General features: G+C 47.0%; 2 protein-coding genes across 2 annotated transcripts in view; both read right to left on the reverse strand.

Annotated features, from left to right (window-relative positions):
- The window catches only part of LOC146009527 (uncharacterized), a 35,863-nt gene extending 21,899 nt beyond the window's left edge, over positions 1 to 13,964 (reverse strand). Inside the window, exon 1 of the mRNA XM_083149970.1 lies at positions 13,797 to 13,964. Within this exon, the coding sequence (XP_083006096.1) occupies positions 13,797 to 13,874 (78 nt within the window). The 5' untranslated portion in view covers positions 13,875 to 13,964. The remainder of the gene's footprint in view (positions 1 to 13,796) is intronic.
- The window catches only part of LOC146010024 (uncharacterized), a 437,588-nt gene that overhangs the window by 406,891 nt on the left and 13,873 nt on the right, over positions 1 to 16,824 (reverse strand). The gene's annotated exons all lie outside the window — the stretch shown is intronic.

The following is a 16,824-nucleotide window of genomic DNA, read 5'->3' on the forward strand; positions in this document are numbered from 1 at the left end:
CACGTCCCTGTATTATTACTATAGATATAAGTGATGTCACAGTGACACTCCCAGATCCCCTCACCTCCCAGTCACGTCTCTGTATTATTACTATAGATATAAGTGATGTCACAGTGATGCTCCCAGATCCCCTCACCTCCCCAGTCACGTCCCTGTATTATTACTATAGATATAAGTGATGTCACAGTGACACTCCCAGACCCCCTCACCTCCCCAGTCAGGTCCCTGTATTATTACTATAGATATAAGTGATGTCACTGTGACACTCCCAGATCCCCTCACCTCCCCAGTCACGTCCCTGTATTATTACTATAGATATAAGTGATGTCACAGTGACACTCCCAGATCTCCTCACCTCCCCAGTCACGTCTCTATTATTACTATAGATATAAGTGATGTCACAGTGACACTCCCAGATCCCCTCGACTCCCAGTCACGTCCCTGTATTATTACTATAGATATAAGTGATGTCACAGTGACACTCCCAGATCCCCTCACCTCCCCAGTCACGTCCCTGTATTATTACTATAGATATAAGTGATGTCACAGTGACACTCCCAGATCCCCTCACCTCCCCAGTCACGTCCCTTTAATATTACTATAGATATATGTGATGTCACAGTGACACTCCCAGATCCCCTCACCTCCCAGTCACGTCTCTGTATTATTACTATAGATATAAGTAATGTCACAGTGACACTCCCAGATCCCCTCACCTCCCCAGTCACGTCCCTGTATTATTACTATAGATATAAGTGATGTCACAGTGACACTCCCAGATCCCCTCACCTCCCCAGTCACGTCCCTGTATTATTACTATAGATATAAGTGATGTCACAGTGACACTCCCAGATCCCCTCACCTCCCCAGTCACGTACCTGTATTATTACTATAGATATAAGTGACGTCACAGGGACACTCCCAGATCCCCTCACCTCCCCAGTCACCTCCCTGTATTATTACTATAGATATAAGTGACCTCACAGTGACGCTCCTAGATCCCCTCACCTCCCAAGTCACGTCCCTGTATTATTACTATAGATATAAGTGATGTCACAGTGACACTCCCAGATCTCCTCACCTCCCCAGTCACGTCCCTGTATTATTACTATAGATATAAGTGATGTCACTGTGACACTCCCAGATCCCCTCACCTCCCCAGTCACGTCCCTGTATTATTACTATAGATATAAGTGATGTCACAGTGACACTCCCAGATCCCCTTACCTCCCCAGTCACGTCCCTGTATTATTACTATAGATATAAGTGATGTCACAGTGACACTCCCAGATCTCCTCACCTCCCCAGTCACGTCCCTGTATTATTACTATAGATATAAGTGATGTCACAGTGACACTCCCAGATCCCCTCACCTCCCCAGTCAGGTCCCTGTGTCAGTAATAGAGATAAGAGTGATGTTACTGTGACACTCCCAGATCCCCTCATCTCCCCAGTCAGGTCCCTGTGTCAGTAATAGAGATAAGAGTGATGTCACTGTGACACTCCCAGACCCCCTCACCTCCCCAGTCAGGTCCCTGTATTATTACTATAGATATAAGTGATGTCACTGTGACACTCCCAGATCCCCTCACCTCCCCAGTCACGTCCCTGTATTATTACTATAGATATAAGTGATGTCACAGTGACACTCCCAGATCTCCTCACCTCCCCAGTCACGTCCCTGTATTATTACTATAGATATAAGTGATGTCACAGTGACACTCCCAGATCCCCTCACCTCCCCAGTCACGTCCCTGTATTATTACTATAGATATAAGTGACGTCACAGGGACACTCCCAGATCCCCTCACCTCCCCAGTCACCTCCCTGTATTATTACTATAGATATAAGTGACCTCACAGTGACGCTCCCAGATCCCCTCACCTCCCAAGTCACGTCCCTGTATTATTACTATAGATATAAGTGATGTCACAGTGACACTCCCAGATCTCCTCACCTCCCCAGTCACGTCCCTGTATTATTACTATAGATATAAGTGATGTCACAGTGACACTCCCAGATCCCCTCACCTCCCAGTCACGTCTCTGTATTATTACTATAGATATAAGTAATGTCACAGTGACACTCCCAGATCCCCTCACCTCCCAGTCACGTCTCTGTATTATTACTATAGATATAAGTGATGTCACAGTGATGCTCCCAGATCCCCTCACCTCCCCAGTCACGTCCCTGTATTATTACTATAGATATAAGTGATGTCACAGTGACACTCCCAGACCCCCTCACCTCCCCAGTCAGGTCCCTGTATTATTACTATAGATATAAGTGATGTCACTGTGACACTCCCAGATCCCCTCACCTCCCCAGTCACGTCCCTGTATTATTACTATAGATATAAGTGATGTCACAGTGACACTCCCAGATCTCCTCACCTCCCCAGTCACGTCTCTATTATTACTATAGATATAAGTGATGTCACAGTGACACTCCCAGATCCCCTCACCTCCCAGTCACGTCCCTGTATTATTACTATAGATATAAGTGATGTCAAAGTGACACTTCCAGATCCCCTCACCTCCTCAGTCACGTCCCTGTATTACTACTATAGATATAAGTGACGTCACAGGGACACTCCCAGATCCCCTCACCTCCCCAGTCACCTCCCTGTATTATTACTATAGGATATAAGTGACCTCACAGTGACGCTCCCAGATCCCCTCACCTCCCAAGTCACGTCCCTGTATTATTACTATAGATATAAGTGATGTCACTGTGACACTCCCAGATCCCCTCACCTCCCCAGTCACGTCTCTGTATTATTACTATAGATATAAGTGATGTCACAGTGACACTCCCAGATCTCCTCACCTCCCCAGCCACGTCCCTGTATTATTACTATAGATATAAGTGATGTCACAGTGACACTCCCAGATCCCCTCACCTCCCAGTCAAGTCTCTGTATTATTACTATAGATATAAGTAATGTCACAGTGACACTCCCAGATCTCCTCACCTCCCAGTCACGTCTCTGTATTATTACTATAGATATAAGTAATGTCACAGTGACGCTCCCAGATCCCCTCACCTCCCCAGTCACGTCTCTATTATTACTATAGATATAAGTAATGTCACAGTGACACTCCCAGATCCCCTCACCTCCCCTGTCACGTCCCTGTATTATTACTATAGATAAGTGACGTCACAGTGACACTCCCAGATCTCCTCACCTCCCCAGTCACGTCCCTGTATTATTACTATAGATATAAGTGACGTCACAGTGACACTCCCAGGTCCCCTCACCTCCCCAGTCACGTCCCTGCATTATTACTATAGATATAAGTGATGTCACAGTGACACTCCCAGATCCCCTCACCTCCCCAGTCACGTCCCTGTATTATTACTATAGATATAAGTGATGTCACAGTGACACTCCCAGATCTCCTCACCTCCCCAGTCACGTCCCTGTATTATTACTATAGATATAAGTGACGTCACAGTGACACTCCCAGGTCCCCTCACCTCCCCAGTCACGTCCCTGCATTATTACTATAGATATAAGTGATGTCACTGTGACACTCCCAGATCCCCTCACCTCCCCAGTCACATCCCTGTATTATTACTATAGATATAAGTGACACTCCCAGATCCCCTCACCTCCCCAGTCACGTCCCTGTATTATTACTATAGATTTAAGTGACGTCACAGTGACACTCCCAGATCTCCTCACCTCCCCAGTCACGTCCCTGTATTATTACTATAGATATAAGTGATGTCACAGTGAGACACTCCCAGGTCCCCTCACCTCCCCAGTCATGTCCCTGTATTATTACTATAGATATAAGTGATGTCACAGTGACACTCCCAGATCCCCTCCCCAGTCACGTCTCTGTATTATTACTATAGATATAAGTGACGTCACAGTGACACTCCCAGATCCACTCACCTCCCAGTCACGTCTCTGTATTATTACTATAGATATAAGTAATGTCACAGTGACACTCCCAGATCCCCTCACCTCCCCAGTCACGTCCCTGCATTATTACTATAGATATAAGTGATGTCACAGTGACACTCCCAGACCTCCTCACCTCCCCAGTCACATCCCTGTATTATTACTATAGATATAAGTGACGTCACAGTGACGCTCCCAGATCCCCTCACCTCCCCAGTCACCTCCCTGTATTATTAATATAGATATAAGTGATGTCACAGTGACACTCCCAGACCCCCTCACCTCCCCAGTCACGTCCCTGTATTATTACTATAGATATAAGTGACGTCACAGTAACACTCCCAGATCCGCTCACCTCCCCAGTCACGTCCCTGTATTATTACTATAGATATAAGTGATGTCACAGTGACACTCCCAGGTCCCTCACCTCCCAGTCACGTCTCTGTATTATTACTATAGATATAAGTGATGTCACAGTGACACTCCCAGATCCCCTCACCTCCCCAGTCACTGCCCTGTATTATTACTATAGATATAAGTGATGTCACAGTGACGCTCCCAGATCCCCTCACCTCCCCAGTCACATCCCTGTATTATTACTATAGATATAAGTGATGACACAGTGACGCTCCCAGATCCCCTCACCTCCCGAGTCACGTCCCTGTATAATTACTATAGATATAAGTGATGTCACAGTGACACTCCCAGATTCCCTCACCTCCCCAGTCACATCCCTGTATTATTACTATAGATATAAGTGATGTCACAGTGACGCTCCCAGATCTCCTCACCTCCCCAGTCACATCCCTGTATTATTACTATAGATATAAGTGATGACACAGTGACACTCCCAGATCCCCTCACCTCGCCAGTCACGTCCCTGTATTATTACTATAGATATAAGTGATGTCACAGTGACACTCCCAGATTCCCTCACGTCCCCAGTCACATCCCTGTATTATTACTATAGATATAAGTGATGTCACAGTGACGCTCCCAGATCTCCTCACCTACCCAGTCACATCCCTGTATTATTACTATAGATATAAGTGATGTCACAGTGACATTCCCAGATCCCATCACCTCCCCAGTCACGTCCCTGTATTATTACTATAGATGTAAGTGATGTCACAGTGACACTCCCAGATCCCCTCACCTCCCCAGTCACATCCCTGTATTATTACTATAGATATAATTGATGTCACAGTGATGCTCCCAGATCCCCTCCCCAGTCACGTCTCTGTATTATTACTATAGATATAAGTGACGTCACAGTGACACTCCCAGATCCACTCACCTCCCAGTCACGTCTCTGTATTATTACTATAGATATAAGTGATGTCACAGTGACACTCCCAGATCCCCTCACCTCCCCAGTCACGTCCCTGCATTATTACTATAGATATAAGTGATGTCACAGTGAAACTCCCAGATCCCCTCACCTCCCCAGTCACGTCCCTGCATTATTACTATAGATATAAGTGATGTCACAGTGACACTCCCAGATCTCCTCACCTCCCCAGTCATGTACCTGTATTATTACTATAGATATAAGTGATGTCACAGTGATGCTCCCAGACCTCCTCACCTCCCCAGTCACATCCCTGTATTATTACTATAGATATAAGTGACGTCACAGTGACACTCCCAGATCCCCTCACCTCCCTGTATTATTACTATAGATATAAGTGATGTCACAGTGATGCTCCCAGATCCCCTCACCACCCCAGTCACGTCCCTGTATTATTACTATAGATTTAAGTGACGTCACAGTGACACTCCCAGATCTCCTCACCTCCCCAGTCACGTCCCTGTATTATTACTATAGATATAAGTGACGTCACAGTGACACTCCCAGGTCCCTCACCTCCCAGTCACGTCTCTGTATTATTACTATAGATATAAGTGATGTCACAGTGACACTCCCAGATCCCCTCACCTCCCCAGTCACTGCCCTGTATTATTACTATAGATATAAGTGATGTCACAGTGACGCTCCCAGATCCCCTCACCTCCCCAGTCACATCCCTGTATTATTACTATAGATATAAGTGATGACACAGTGACGCTCCCAGATCCCCTCACCTCCCGAGTCACGTCCCTGTATAATTACTATAGATATAAGTGATGTCACAGTGACACTCCCAGATTCCCTCACCTCCCCAGTCACATCCCTGTATTATTACTATAGATATAAGTGATGTCACAGTGACGCTCCCAGATCTCCTCACCTCCCCAGTCACATCCCTGTATTATTACTATAGATATAAATGATGACACAGTGACACTCCCAGATCCCCTCACCTCCCCAGTCACGTCCCTGTATTATTACTATAGATATAAGTGACGTCACAGTGACTCTCCCAGATCCCCTCACCTCCCCAGTCACGTCCCTGTATTATTACTATAGATATAAGTGATGTCACAGTGACACTCCCAGATCCCCTCACCTCCCCAGTCACATCCCTGTATTATTACTATAGATATAAGTGATGACACAGTGACGCTCCCAGATCCCCTCACCTCCCGAGTCACGTCCCTGTATAATTACTATAGATATAAGTGATGTCACAGTGACACTCCCAGATTCCCTCACCTCCCCAGTCACGTCCCTGTAATATTACTATAGATATAAGTGATGTCACAGTGACGCTCCCAGATCCCCTCACCTCCCCAGTCACGTCCCTGTATTATTACTATAGATATAAGTGATGTCACAGTGACACTCCCAGATTCCCTCACGTCCCCAGTTACATCCCTGTATTATTACTATAGATATAAGTGATGTCACAGTGACGCTCCCAGATCTCCTCACCTACCCAGTCACATCCCTGTATTATTACTATAGATATAAGTGATGTCACAGTGACATTCCCAGATCCCATCACCTCCCCAGTCACGTCCCTGTATTATTACTATAGATGTAAGTGATGTCACAGTGACACTCCCAGATCCCCTCACCTCCCCAGTCACATCCCTGTATTATTACTATAGATATAATTGATGTCACAGTGACGCTCCCAGATCCCCTCCCCAGTCACGTCTCTGTATTATTACTATAGATATAAGTGACGTCACAGTGACACTCCCAGATCCACTCACCTCCCAGTCACGTCTCTGTATTATTACTATAGATATAAGTGATGTCACAGTGACACTCCCAGATCCCCTCACCTCCCCAGTCACATCCCTGTATTATTACTATAGATATAAGTGATGTCACAGAGACACTCCCAGATCCCCTCCCCAGTCACGTCTCTGTATTATTACTATAGATATAAGTGATGTCACAGTGACACTCCCAGACCCCCTCACCTCCCCAGTCACGTCCCTGCATTATTACTATAGATATAAGTGATGTCACAGTGAAACTCCCAGATCCCCTCACCTCCCCAGTCACGTCCCTGCATTATTACTATAGATATAAGTGATGTCACAGTGACACTCCCAGATCTCCTCACCTCCCCAGTCATGTACCTGTATTATTACTATAGATATAAGTGATGTCACAGTGATGCTCCCAGACCTCCTCACCTCCCCAGTCACATCCCTGTATTATTACTATAGATATAAGTGACGTCAGAGTGACACTCCCAGATCCCCTCACCTCCCTGTATTATTACTATAGATATAAGTGATGTCACAGTGATGCTCCCAGATCCCCTCACCACCCCAGTCACGTCCCTGTATTATTACTATAGATTTAAGTGACGTCACAGTGACACTCCCAGATCTCCTCACCTCCCCAGTCACGTCCCTGTATTATTACTATAGATATAAGTGATGTCACAGTGACACTCACAGATCCCCTCACCTCCCCAGTCACGTCCCTGTATTATTACTATAGATATAAGTGATGTCACAGTGACACTCCCAGATCCCCTCACCTCCCCAGTCACTGCCCTGTATTATTACTATAGTTATAAGTGATGTCACAGTAACACTCCCAGATCCCCTCACCTACCCAGTCAGGTCCCTGTATTATTACTATAGCTATAAGTGATGTCACAGTGACACTCCCAGATCCCGTCACCTCCCCAGTCACGTCCCTGTATTATTACTATAGATATAAGTGACATCACAGTGACGCTCCCAGATCCCGTCACTTTCCCAGTCACGTCCCTGTATTATTACTATAGATATAAGTGATGTCACAGTGACGCTCTCAGATCCCCTCACCTCCCCAGTCACGTCCCTGTATTATTACTATAGATATAAGTGATGTCACAGTGACGCTCCCAGATCCACTCACCTCTCCGGTCACGTCCCTGTATTATTACTATAGATATAAGTGATGTCACAGTGACACTCCCAGATCCCCTCACCTCCCCAGTCATGTCCCTGTATTATTACTATAGATATAAGTGATGTCACTGTGACGCTCCCAGATCCCCTCACCTCCACAGTCACGTCCCTGTATTATTACTATAGATATAAGTGATGTCACTGTGACGCTCCCAGATCCCCTCACCTCCCCAGTCAAGTCCCAGTATTATTACTATAGATATAAGTGATGTCACAACGACGCTCCCAGATCCCCTCACCTCCCCAGTCATGTCCGTGTATTATTACTATAGGTATAAGTGATGTCACAGTGACGCTCCCAGATCCACTCACCGGTCACGTCCCTGTATTATTACTATAGATATAAGTGATGTCACAGTGACGCTCCCAGATCCCCTCACCTCCCCAGTCACGTCCCTGTATTATTACTATAGATATAAGTGATGTCACAGTGACACTCCCAGATTCCTTTACCTCCCCAGTCACGTCCCTGTATTATTACTATAGATATAAGTGACGTCACAGTGACACTACCAGATCCCCTCACCTCCCCAGTCACGTCCCTGTATTATTACCATAGATATAAGTGATGTCACAGTGACGCTCCCAGATCCCCTCACCTCCCCAGTTACGTCTCTGTATTATTACTATAGATATAAGTGACGTCACAGTGACACTCCCAGATCCCCTCACCTCCCCAGTCACGTCCCTGTATTATTACTATAGATATAAGTGATGTCACAGTGACACTCCCAGATCCCCTCACCTCCCCAGTCACGTCCCTGTAATATTACTATAGATATATGTGATGTCACAGTGACACTCCCAGATCCCCTCACCTCCCCAGTCACGTCCCTGTATTATTACTATAGATAGAAGTGATGTCACAGTGACACTACCAGATCCCCATACCTCCCAGTCACGTCTCTGTATTATTACTATAGATATAAGTAATGTCACAGTGACACTCCCAGATCCCCTCACCTCCCCAGTCACGTCCCTGTATTATTACTATAGATATAAGTGATGTCACAGTGACACTCCCAGATCCCCTCACCTCCCCAGTCACGTCCCTGTATTATTACTATAGATATAAGTGATGTCACAGTGACACTCCCAGATCCCCTCACCTCCCCAGTCACGTCCCTGTATTATTACTATAGATATAAGTGACGTCACAGTGACACTCCCAGATCCCCTCACCTCCCCAGTCACGTCCCTGTATTATTACTATAGATATAAGTGATGTCACAGTGACACTCCCAGATTCCCTCACCTCCCCAGTCACGTCCCTGTATTATTACTATAGATATAAGTGACGTCACAGTGACACTACCAGATCCCCTCACCTCCCCAGTCACGTCCCTGTATTATTACTATAGATATAAGTGATGTCACAGTGACGCTCCCAGATCCCCTCACCTCCCCAGTTACGTCCCTGTATTATTACTATAGATATAAGTGACGTCACAGTGAAACTCCCAGATCCCCTCACCTCCCCAGTCACGTCCCTATATTATTACTATAGATATAAGTGATGTCACAGTGACACTCCCAGATCCCCTCACCTCCCCAGTCACGTCCCTGTAATATTACTATAGATATATGTGATGTCACAGTGACACTCCCAGATCCCCTCACCTCCCCAGTCACGTCCCTGTATTATTACTATTGATAGAAGTGATGTCACAGTGACACTACCAGATCCCCATACCTCCCAGTCACGTCTCTGTATTATTACTATAGATATAAGTAATGTCACAGTGACACTCCCAGATCCCCTCACCTCCCCAGTCACGTCCCTGTATTATTACTATAGATATAAGTGATGTCACAGTGACACTCCCAGATCCCCTCACCTCCCCAGTCACGTCCCTGTAATATTACTATAGATATAAGTGATGTCACAGTGACACTCCCAGATCCCCTCACCTCCCCAGTCATGTCCCTGTATTATTACTATAGATATAAGTGATGTCACTGTGACGCTCCCAGATCCCCTCACCTCCCCAGTCACGTCCCTGTATTATTACTATAGATATAAGTGATGTCACAGTGACACTCCCAGATCCCCTCACCTCCCCAGTCACGTCCCTGTATTATTACTATAGATATAAGTGATGTCACAGTGACACTCCCAGATCCCCTCACCTCCCCAGCCACGTCCCTGTATTATTACTATAGATATAAGTGATGTCACAGTGACACTCCCAGATCCCCTCACCTCCCCAGTCACGTCCCTGTATTATTACTATAGATATAAGTGATGTCAGTGACACTCCCAGATCCCCTCACCTCCCAGTCACGTCCCTGTATTATTACTATAGATATAAGTGATGTCACAGTGACGCTCCCAGATCCCCTCACCTCCCAGTCACGTCCCTGTATTATTACTATAGATATAAGTGATGTCACAGTGACGCTCCCAGATCCCCTCACCTCCCCAGTCACGTCCCTGTATTATTACTATAGATATAAGTGATGTCACAGTGACACTCCCAGATCCCCTCACCTCCCCAGTCACGTCCCTGTATTATTACTATAGATATAAGTGATGTCACAGTGACACTCCCAGATCCCCTCACCTCCCCAGCCACGTCCCTGTATTATTACTATAGATATAAGTGATGTCACAGTGACACTCCCAGATCCCCTCACCTCCCCAGTCACGTCCCTGTATTATTACTATAGATATAAGTGATGTCAGTGACACTCCCAGATCCCCTCACCTCCCAGTCACGTCCCTGTATTATTACTATAGATATAAGTGATGTCACAGTGACACTCCCAGATCCCCTCACCTCCCAGTCACGTCCCTGTATTATTACTATAGATATAAGTGATGTCACAGTGACACTCCCAGATCCCCTCACCTCCCCAGTCACTGCCCTGTATTATTACTATAGATATAAGTGATGTCACAGTGACACTCCCAGATCCCCTCACCTCCCCAGTCACGTCCCTGTATTATTACTATAGATATAAGTGACGTCACAGTGACACTCCCAGATCCCCTCACCTCCCCAGTCACGTCCCTGTATTATTACTATAGATATAAGTGATGTCACAGTGACACTCCCAGATCCCCTCACCTCCCCAGTCACGTCCCTGTATTATTACTATAGATATAAGTGATGTCAGTGACACTCCCAGATCCCCTCACCTCCCAGTCACGTCCCTGTATTATTACTATAGATATAAGTGATGTCACAGTGACACTCCCAGATCCCCTCACCTCCCAGTCACGTCCCTGTATTATTACTATAGATATAAGTGATGTCACAGTGACACTCCCAGATCCCCTCACCTCCCCAGTCACGTCCCTGTATTATTACTATAGATATAAGTGATGTCAGTGACACTCCCAGATCCCCTCACCTCCCAGTCACGTCCCTGTATTATTACTATAGATATAAGTGATGTCACAGTGACACTCCTAGATCCCCTCACCTCCCAGTCACGTCCCTGTATTATTACTATAGATATAAGTGATGTCACAGTGACACTCCCAGATCCCCTCACCTCCCCAGTCACGTCCCTGTAATATTACTATAGATATAAGTGATGTCACAGTGACACTCCCAGACCCCTCACCTCCCCAGTCATGTCCCTGTATTATTACTATAGATATAAGTGATGTCACTGTGACGCTCCCAGATCCCCTCACCTCCCCAGTCACGTCCCTGTATTATTACTATAGATATAAGTGATGTCACAGTGACACTCCCAGATCCCCTCACCTCCCCAGTCACGTCCCTGTATTATTACTATAGATATAAGTGATGTCACAGTGACACTCCCAGATCCCCTCACCTCCCCAGCCACGTCCCTGTATTATTACTATAGATATAAGTGATGTCACAGTGACACTCCCAGATCCCCTCACCTCCCCAGTCACGTCCCTGTATTATTACTATAGATATAAGTGATGTCAGTGACACTCCCAGATCCCCTCACCTCCCAGTCACGTCCCTGTATTATTACTATAGATATAAGTGATGTCACAGTGACGCTCCCAGATCCCCTCACCTCCCAGTCACGTCCCTGTATTATTACTATAGATATAAGTGATGTCACAGTGACGCTCCCAGATCCCCTCACCTCCCCAGTCACGTCCCTGTATTATTACTATAGATATAAGTGATGTCACAGTGACACTCCCAGATCCCCTCACCTCCCCAGTCACGTCCCTGTATTATTACTATAGATATAAGTGATGTCACAGTGACACTCCCAGATCCCCTCACCTCCCCAGTCACGTCCCTGTATTATTACTATAGATATAAGTGATGTCACAGTGACACTCCCAGATCCCCTCACCTCCCCAGCCACGTCCCTGTATTATTACTATAGATATAAGTGATGTCACAGTGACACTCCCAGATCCCCTCACCTCCCCAGTCACGTCCCTGTATTATTACTATAGATATAAGTGATGTCAGTGACACTCCCAGATCCCCTCACCTCCCAGTCACGTCCCTGTATTATTACTATAGATATAAGTGATGTCACAGTGACACTCCCAGATCCCCTCACCTCCCAGTCACGTCCCTGTATTATTACTATAGATATAAGTGATGTCACAGTGACACTCCCAGATCCCCTCACCTCCCCAGTCACTGCCCTGTATTATTACTATAGATATAAGTTATGTCACAGTGACACTCCCAGATCCCCTCACCTCCCCAGTCACGTCCCTGTATTATTACTATAGATATAAGTGACGTCACAGTGACACTCCCAGATCCCCTCACCTCCCCAGTCACGTCCCTGTATTATTACTATAGATATAAGTGATGTCACAGTGACACTCCCAGATCCCCTCACCTCCCCAGTCACTGCCCTGTATTATTACTATAGATATAAGTAATGTCACAGTGACACTCCCAGATCCCCTCACCTCCCTGTATTTTTACTATAGATATAAGTGATGTCACAGTGATGCTCCCAGATCCCCTCACCTCCCAAGTCACGTCCCTGTATTATTACTATAGATATAAGTAATGTCACAGTGACACTCCCAGATCCCCTCACCTCCCTGTATTTTTACTATAGATATAAGTGATGTCACAGTGACGCTCCCAGATCCCCTCACCTCCCCAGTCACGTCCCTGTATTATTACTATAGATATAAGTGATGTCACAGTGACACTCCCAGATCCCCTCACCTCCCCAGTCACGTCCCTGTATTATTACTATAGATATAAGTGACGTCACAGTGACACTCCCAGATCCCCTCACCTCCCCAGTCACGTCCCTGTATTATTACTATAGATATAAGTGATGTCACAGTCACACTCCCAGATCCCCTCACCTCCCCAGTCACGTCCCTGTATTATTACTATAGATGTAAGTGATGTCACAGTGACACTCCCAGACCCCCTCACCTCCCCAGTCACGTCTCTATTATTACTATAGATATAAGTGATGTCACAGTGACACTCCCAGATCCCCTCACCTCCCCAGTCACCTCCCTGTATTATTACTATAGATATAAGTGATGTCACAGTGACGCTCCCAGATCCCCTCCCCAGTCACGTCTCTGTATTATTACTATAGATATAAGTGACGTCACAGTGACACTCCCAGATCCCCTCACCTCTCCAGTCAGCAGGTAGATGATTTCCAGGGTGAGATTTAGTATCCTCTCAGTCGTGTGACTCCTGTCCTTATCCATCCTCAGTTATCAGTGATCTATACAGGACACGTCTCACCGTCACGCGACTTTGTACATCCAGTGTAAAGGTTCTGGCTCCTCACTGATCAGCTGTCTAGGAAGACATATAATTAGTATAAGAATCATCACAGAGTACATGTAACATATACAGATATGAAACATTGAGTGACCAGTACGTCCTCATATTTCCCACAGCCCTGGTCGGTGTTTCCCAGCAGCTCCACCGATCCAGCTACAGCACATTAATAATCTCCACCCAATGCTGGGCAAGATGTAATAGGGTGCAGAATTTGCATGTGATTTCTGGCGATTTTTAGTAATGTAAATATGCGTTTAGTGCGATTTATTTATTTTTTTAGTAACGAGCGTATGCAGATTTGTGTACAAAAAATGTTTTAAACGGGGGGGGGGGGGGGGGTTTCCCCTCCCCCCAGCATAACCAGCCCTGGACTTGTTGAGCCAATCCTGGTTCCACCAAAAATCATGGGGATCCCTCCGTAATTAAGAAACCAGCACGAGACCTTGTATCTATCAGGTGGATAAAGAAGATTTATAGTAATAACACATATGTATGTGGCTGCACTGAGGCTATAATACAGCATAAGGGGGTATACAGCGCTGGGTACATGGTGGGAGGTATGAGGCCTGAGGCCTGGTAATCACTGCAGCACAGCCGGATAATGGTGACATTACAGCGCAGCACCCAGGTATCCGCTCTGTATAACCTGTAAGCGCCTCATTGTCTCTGTACATCTCCCGCTGCCGCTAACTCACCCGCTCCGTCGTTTTATGTTATACATACACACAGGGCCGGTGCAAGGTTTCTCAGCACCCTAGGCAAATATTCTGCAAGCCACCCCCCCCCTCCTTCAAAAAACACACCTTCAACACATAGCTGCCCAGGACATCACCGTTGACACCAGCAACCCTCCCATTCCTGAACACTGCCACTACAGACAGCACATACAACGTTCCTACTAATGCCTCCGCAGACATCCCTACCAGCACCCCCTTCCCCCAAACACTGCTCCTACCAATAGCACCCCTGCCTGGACAAGTGCACATTACTGCAGACAGCACCGCCGACAGACTGTCTGTCAGCGGTGCTGTCTGCAGTGATGTGCATTGTCCAGGCGGGGTGCTATTGGTAGGAGCGGTGTTTAGTACAGGGTATAGCCTGTGGTAAGGGGGGTTGGAGCTGTGAAGGGGAGGCAGTAGAGGGTAGCCTGTGTGGGGGATGGTGGGGGGGATCGCTGGTGCCACAAATGGGGGGAGGGGGTGGTTTGGAGTTTTGAGGGGAGAGAGAGCATGAGGGGGTAACCTGTGGGGGGGGGGGCTGTGTGGGGGAGGGGGGGCGTGGGTGCCATGAATGGGGGGGGGGGGTTTGGAGCTGTAAGGGGAGAGAGAGAGAACATGAGGGGGGGTAGACTGTGTGGGGGAGGGGGGGGTCGCAGGTACCGCAAATGGGGGCGGGGGGTTGAGGTTGTGAGGAGAGAGCATGAGGGGGGTAGCCTGTGTGGGGGAGAGGGTAGCTTGTGTGGGGGAGGGGGGGTCGCGGGTGCCGCGAATGGGGGGAGGGGGGTCGCTGGTGCCGCAAATGGGGGGAGGGGCGGGCGTCCACTGGAGATTGATGAGGATTGCTGCCAGGGCCTGGTGGCTGACGACCAGCCAGGGATGGGGGCAGCAAGTTTAACATGGGCAGGCTTGAGCTGGCTGAGGGAGGGCATGAATGACTCACCGAATAGCTGAGTAAGTGCTTGAAGTTGGCAGATGCAGCTTCGCTTCCTTCCTCCGGCTCTCCTCTGCGTAGCTTTCCTGCTGCTGGCCTGCTGCTCCTCCTGCAGCTCACTACCGCCCTCCAGTGGCCGGCGCCCTAGGCAAATGCCTAAACCTGCCTAGTGGTGGCGCCGGCCCTGCATACACACCCTGCTTCCGTGCTGTGCGTTCCATCTGACTTCCGGGTTGTGCGTTCCAACTGCCACCTGACTTCCGGCCTCTATGTATGTATGCGGTAAGATCTTCCGGGTTATGGCTGTATAGGCGGCTGACTGTACAGTGTCTGGCAGCTGATAATGCTATTTATTATTATTATTATTATTATTATTATTATTATTATTATTCTAAAACAGATGGAGCAGTCTCTCGTGTGCTATGATAGCACGGATGGAGCAGAATTTAGTGTCCTATGATAGCACAGGTGAAGCAGAATCATGTGTCCTATGATAGCACAGGTTAAGCAGAATTTAGTGTCCTATGATAGCACAGGTGAAGCAGAATCATGTGTCCTATGATAGCACAGGTGATGCAGAATCATGTGTCCTATGATAGCACAGGTTAAGCAGAATTTAGTGTCCTATGATAGCACATGTTAAGCAGAATTTAGTGTCCTATGATTGCACAGGTTAAGCAGAATTTAGTGTCCTATGATAGCACAGGTGCAGCAGAATCATGTGTCCTATTATAGCACAGGTGATGCAGAATCATGTGTCCTATGATAGCACAGGTTAAGCAGAATTTAGTGTCCTATGATAGCACATGTTAAGCAGAATTTAGTGTCCTATGATTGCACAGGTGAAGCAGTATTTGGGGTCCTGTTTTGGCACAGGTGGAGTGGAATCTGGTGTCCTGTTATACAGCACAGGTGGAGCAAAATTTGGTGTCCTGTTATAGCACAGGTGGAGCAGAATTTGGTGTCCTGTTATAGCACAGGTGGAGTGGAATCTGGTGTCCTGTTATAGCACAGGTAGAGCAGAATCTGGTGTCCTGTTATAGCACAGGTGGAGCGGAATCTGGTGTCCTGTTATAGCACAAGTGGAGCAGAATCTGGTGCCTCTTATAGTACAGGTGGAGCGGAAACTGGTGTCCTGTTATAGCACAGGTAGAGCAGAATCTGGTGTCCTGTTATAGCACAGGTAGAGCAGAATCTGGTGTCCTGTTATAGCACATGTTA

The sequence above is a fragment of the Crinia signifera genome, chromosome 6 (assembly GCF_055691185.1).
Source record: "Crinia signifera chromosome 6, ASM5569118v1, whole genome shotgun sequence".
Classification (NCBI taxonomy): domain Eukaryota; kingdom Metazoa; phylum Chordata; class Amphibia; order Anura; family Myobatrachidae; genus Crinia; species Crinia signifera.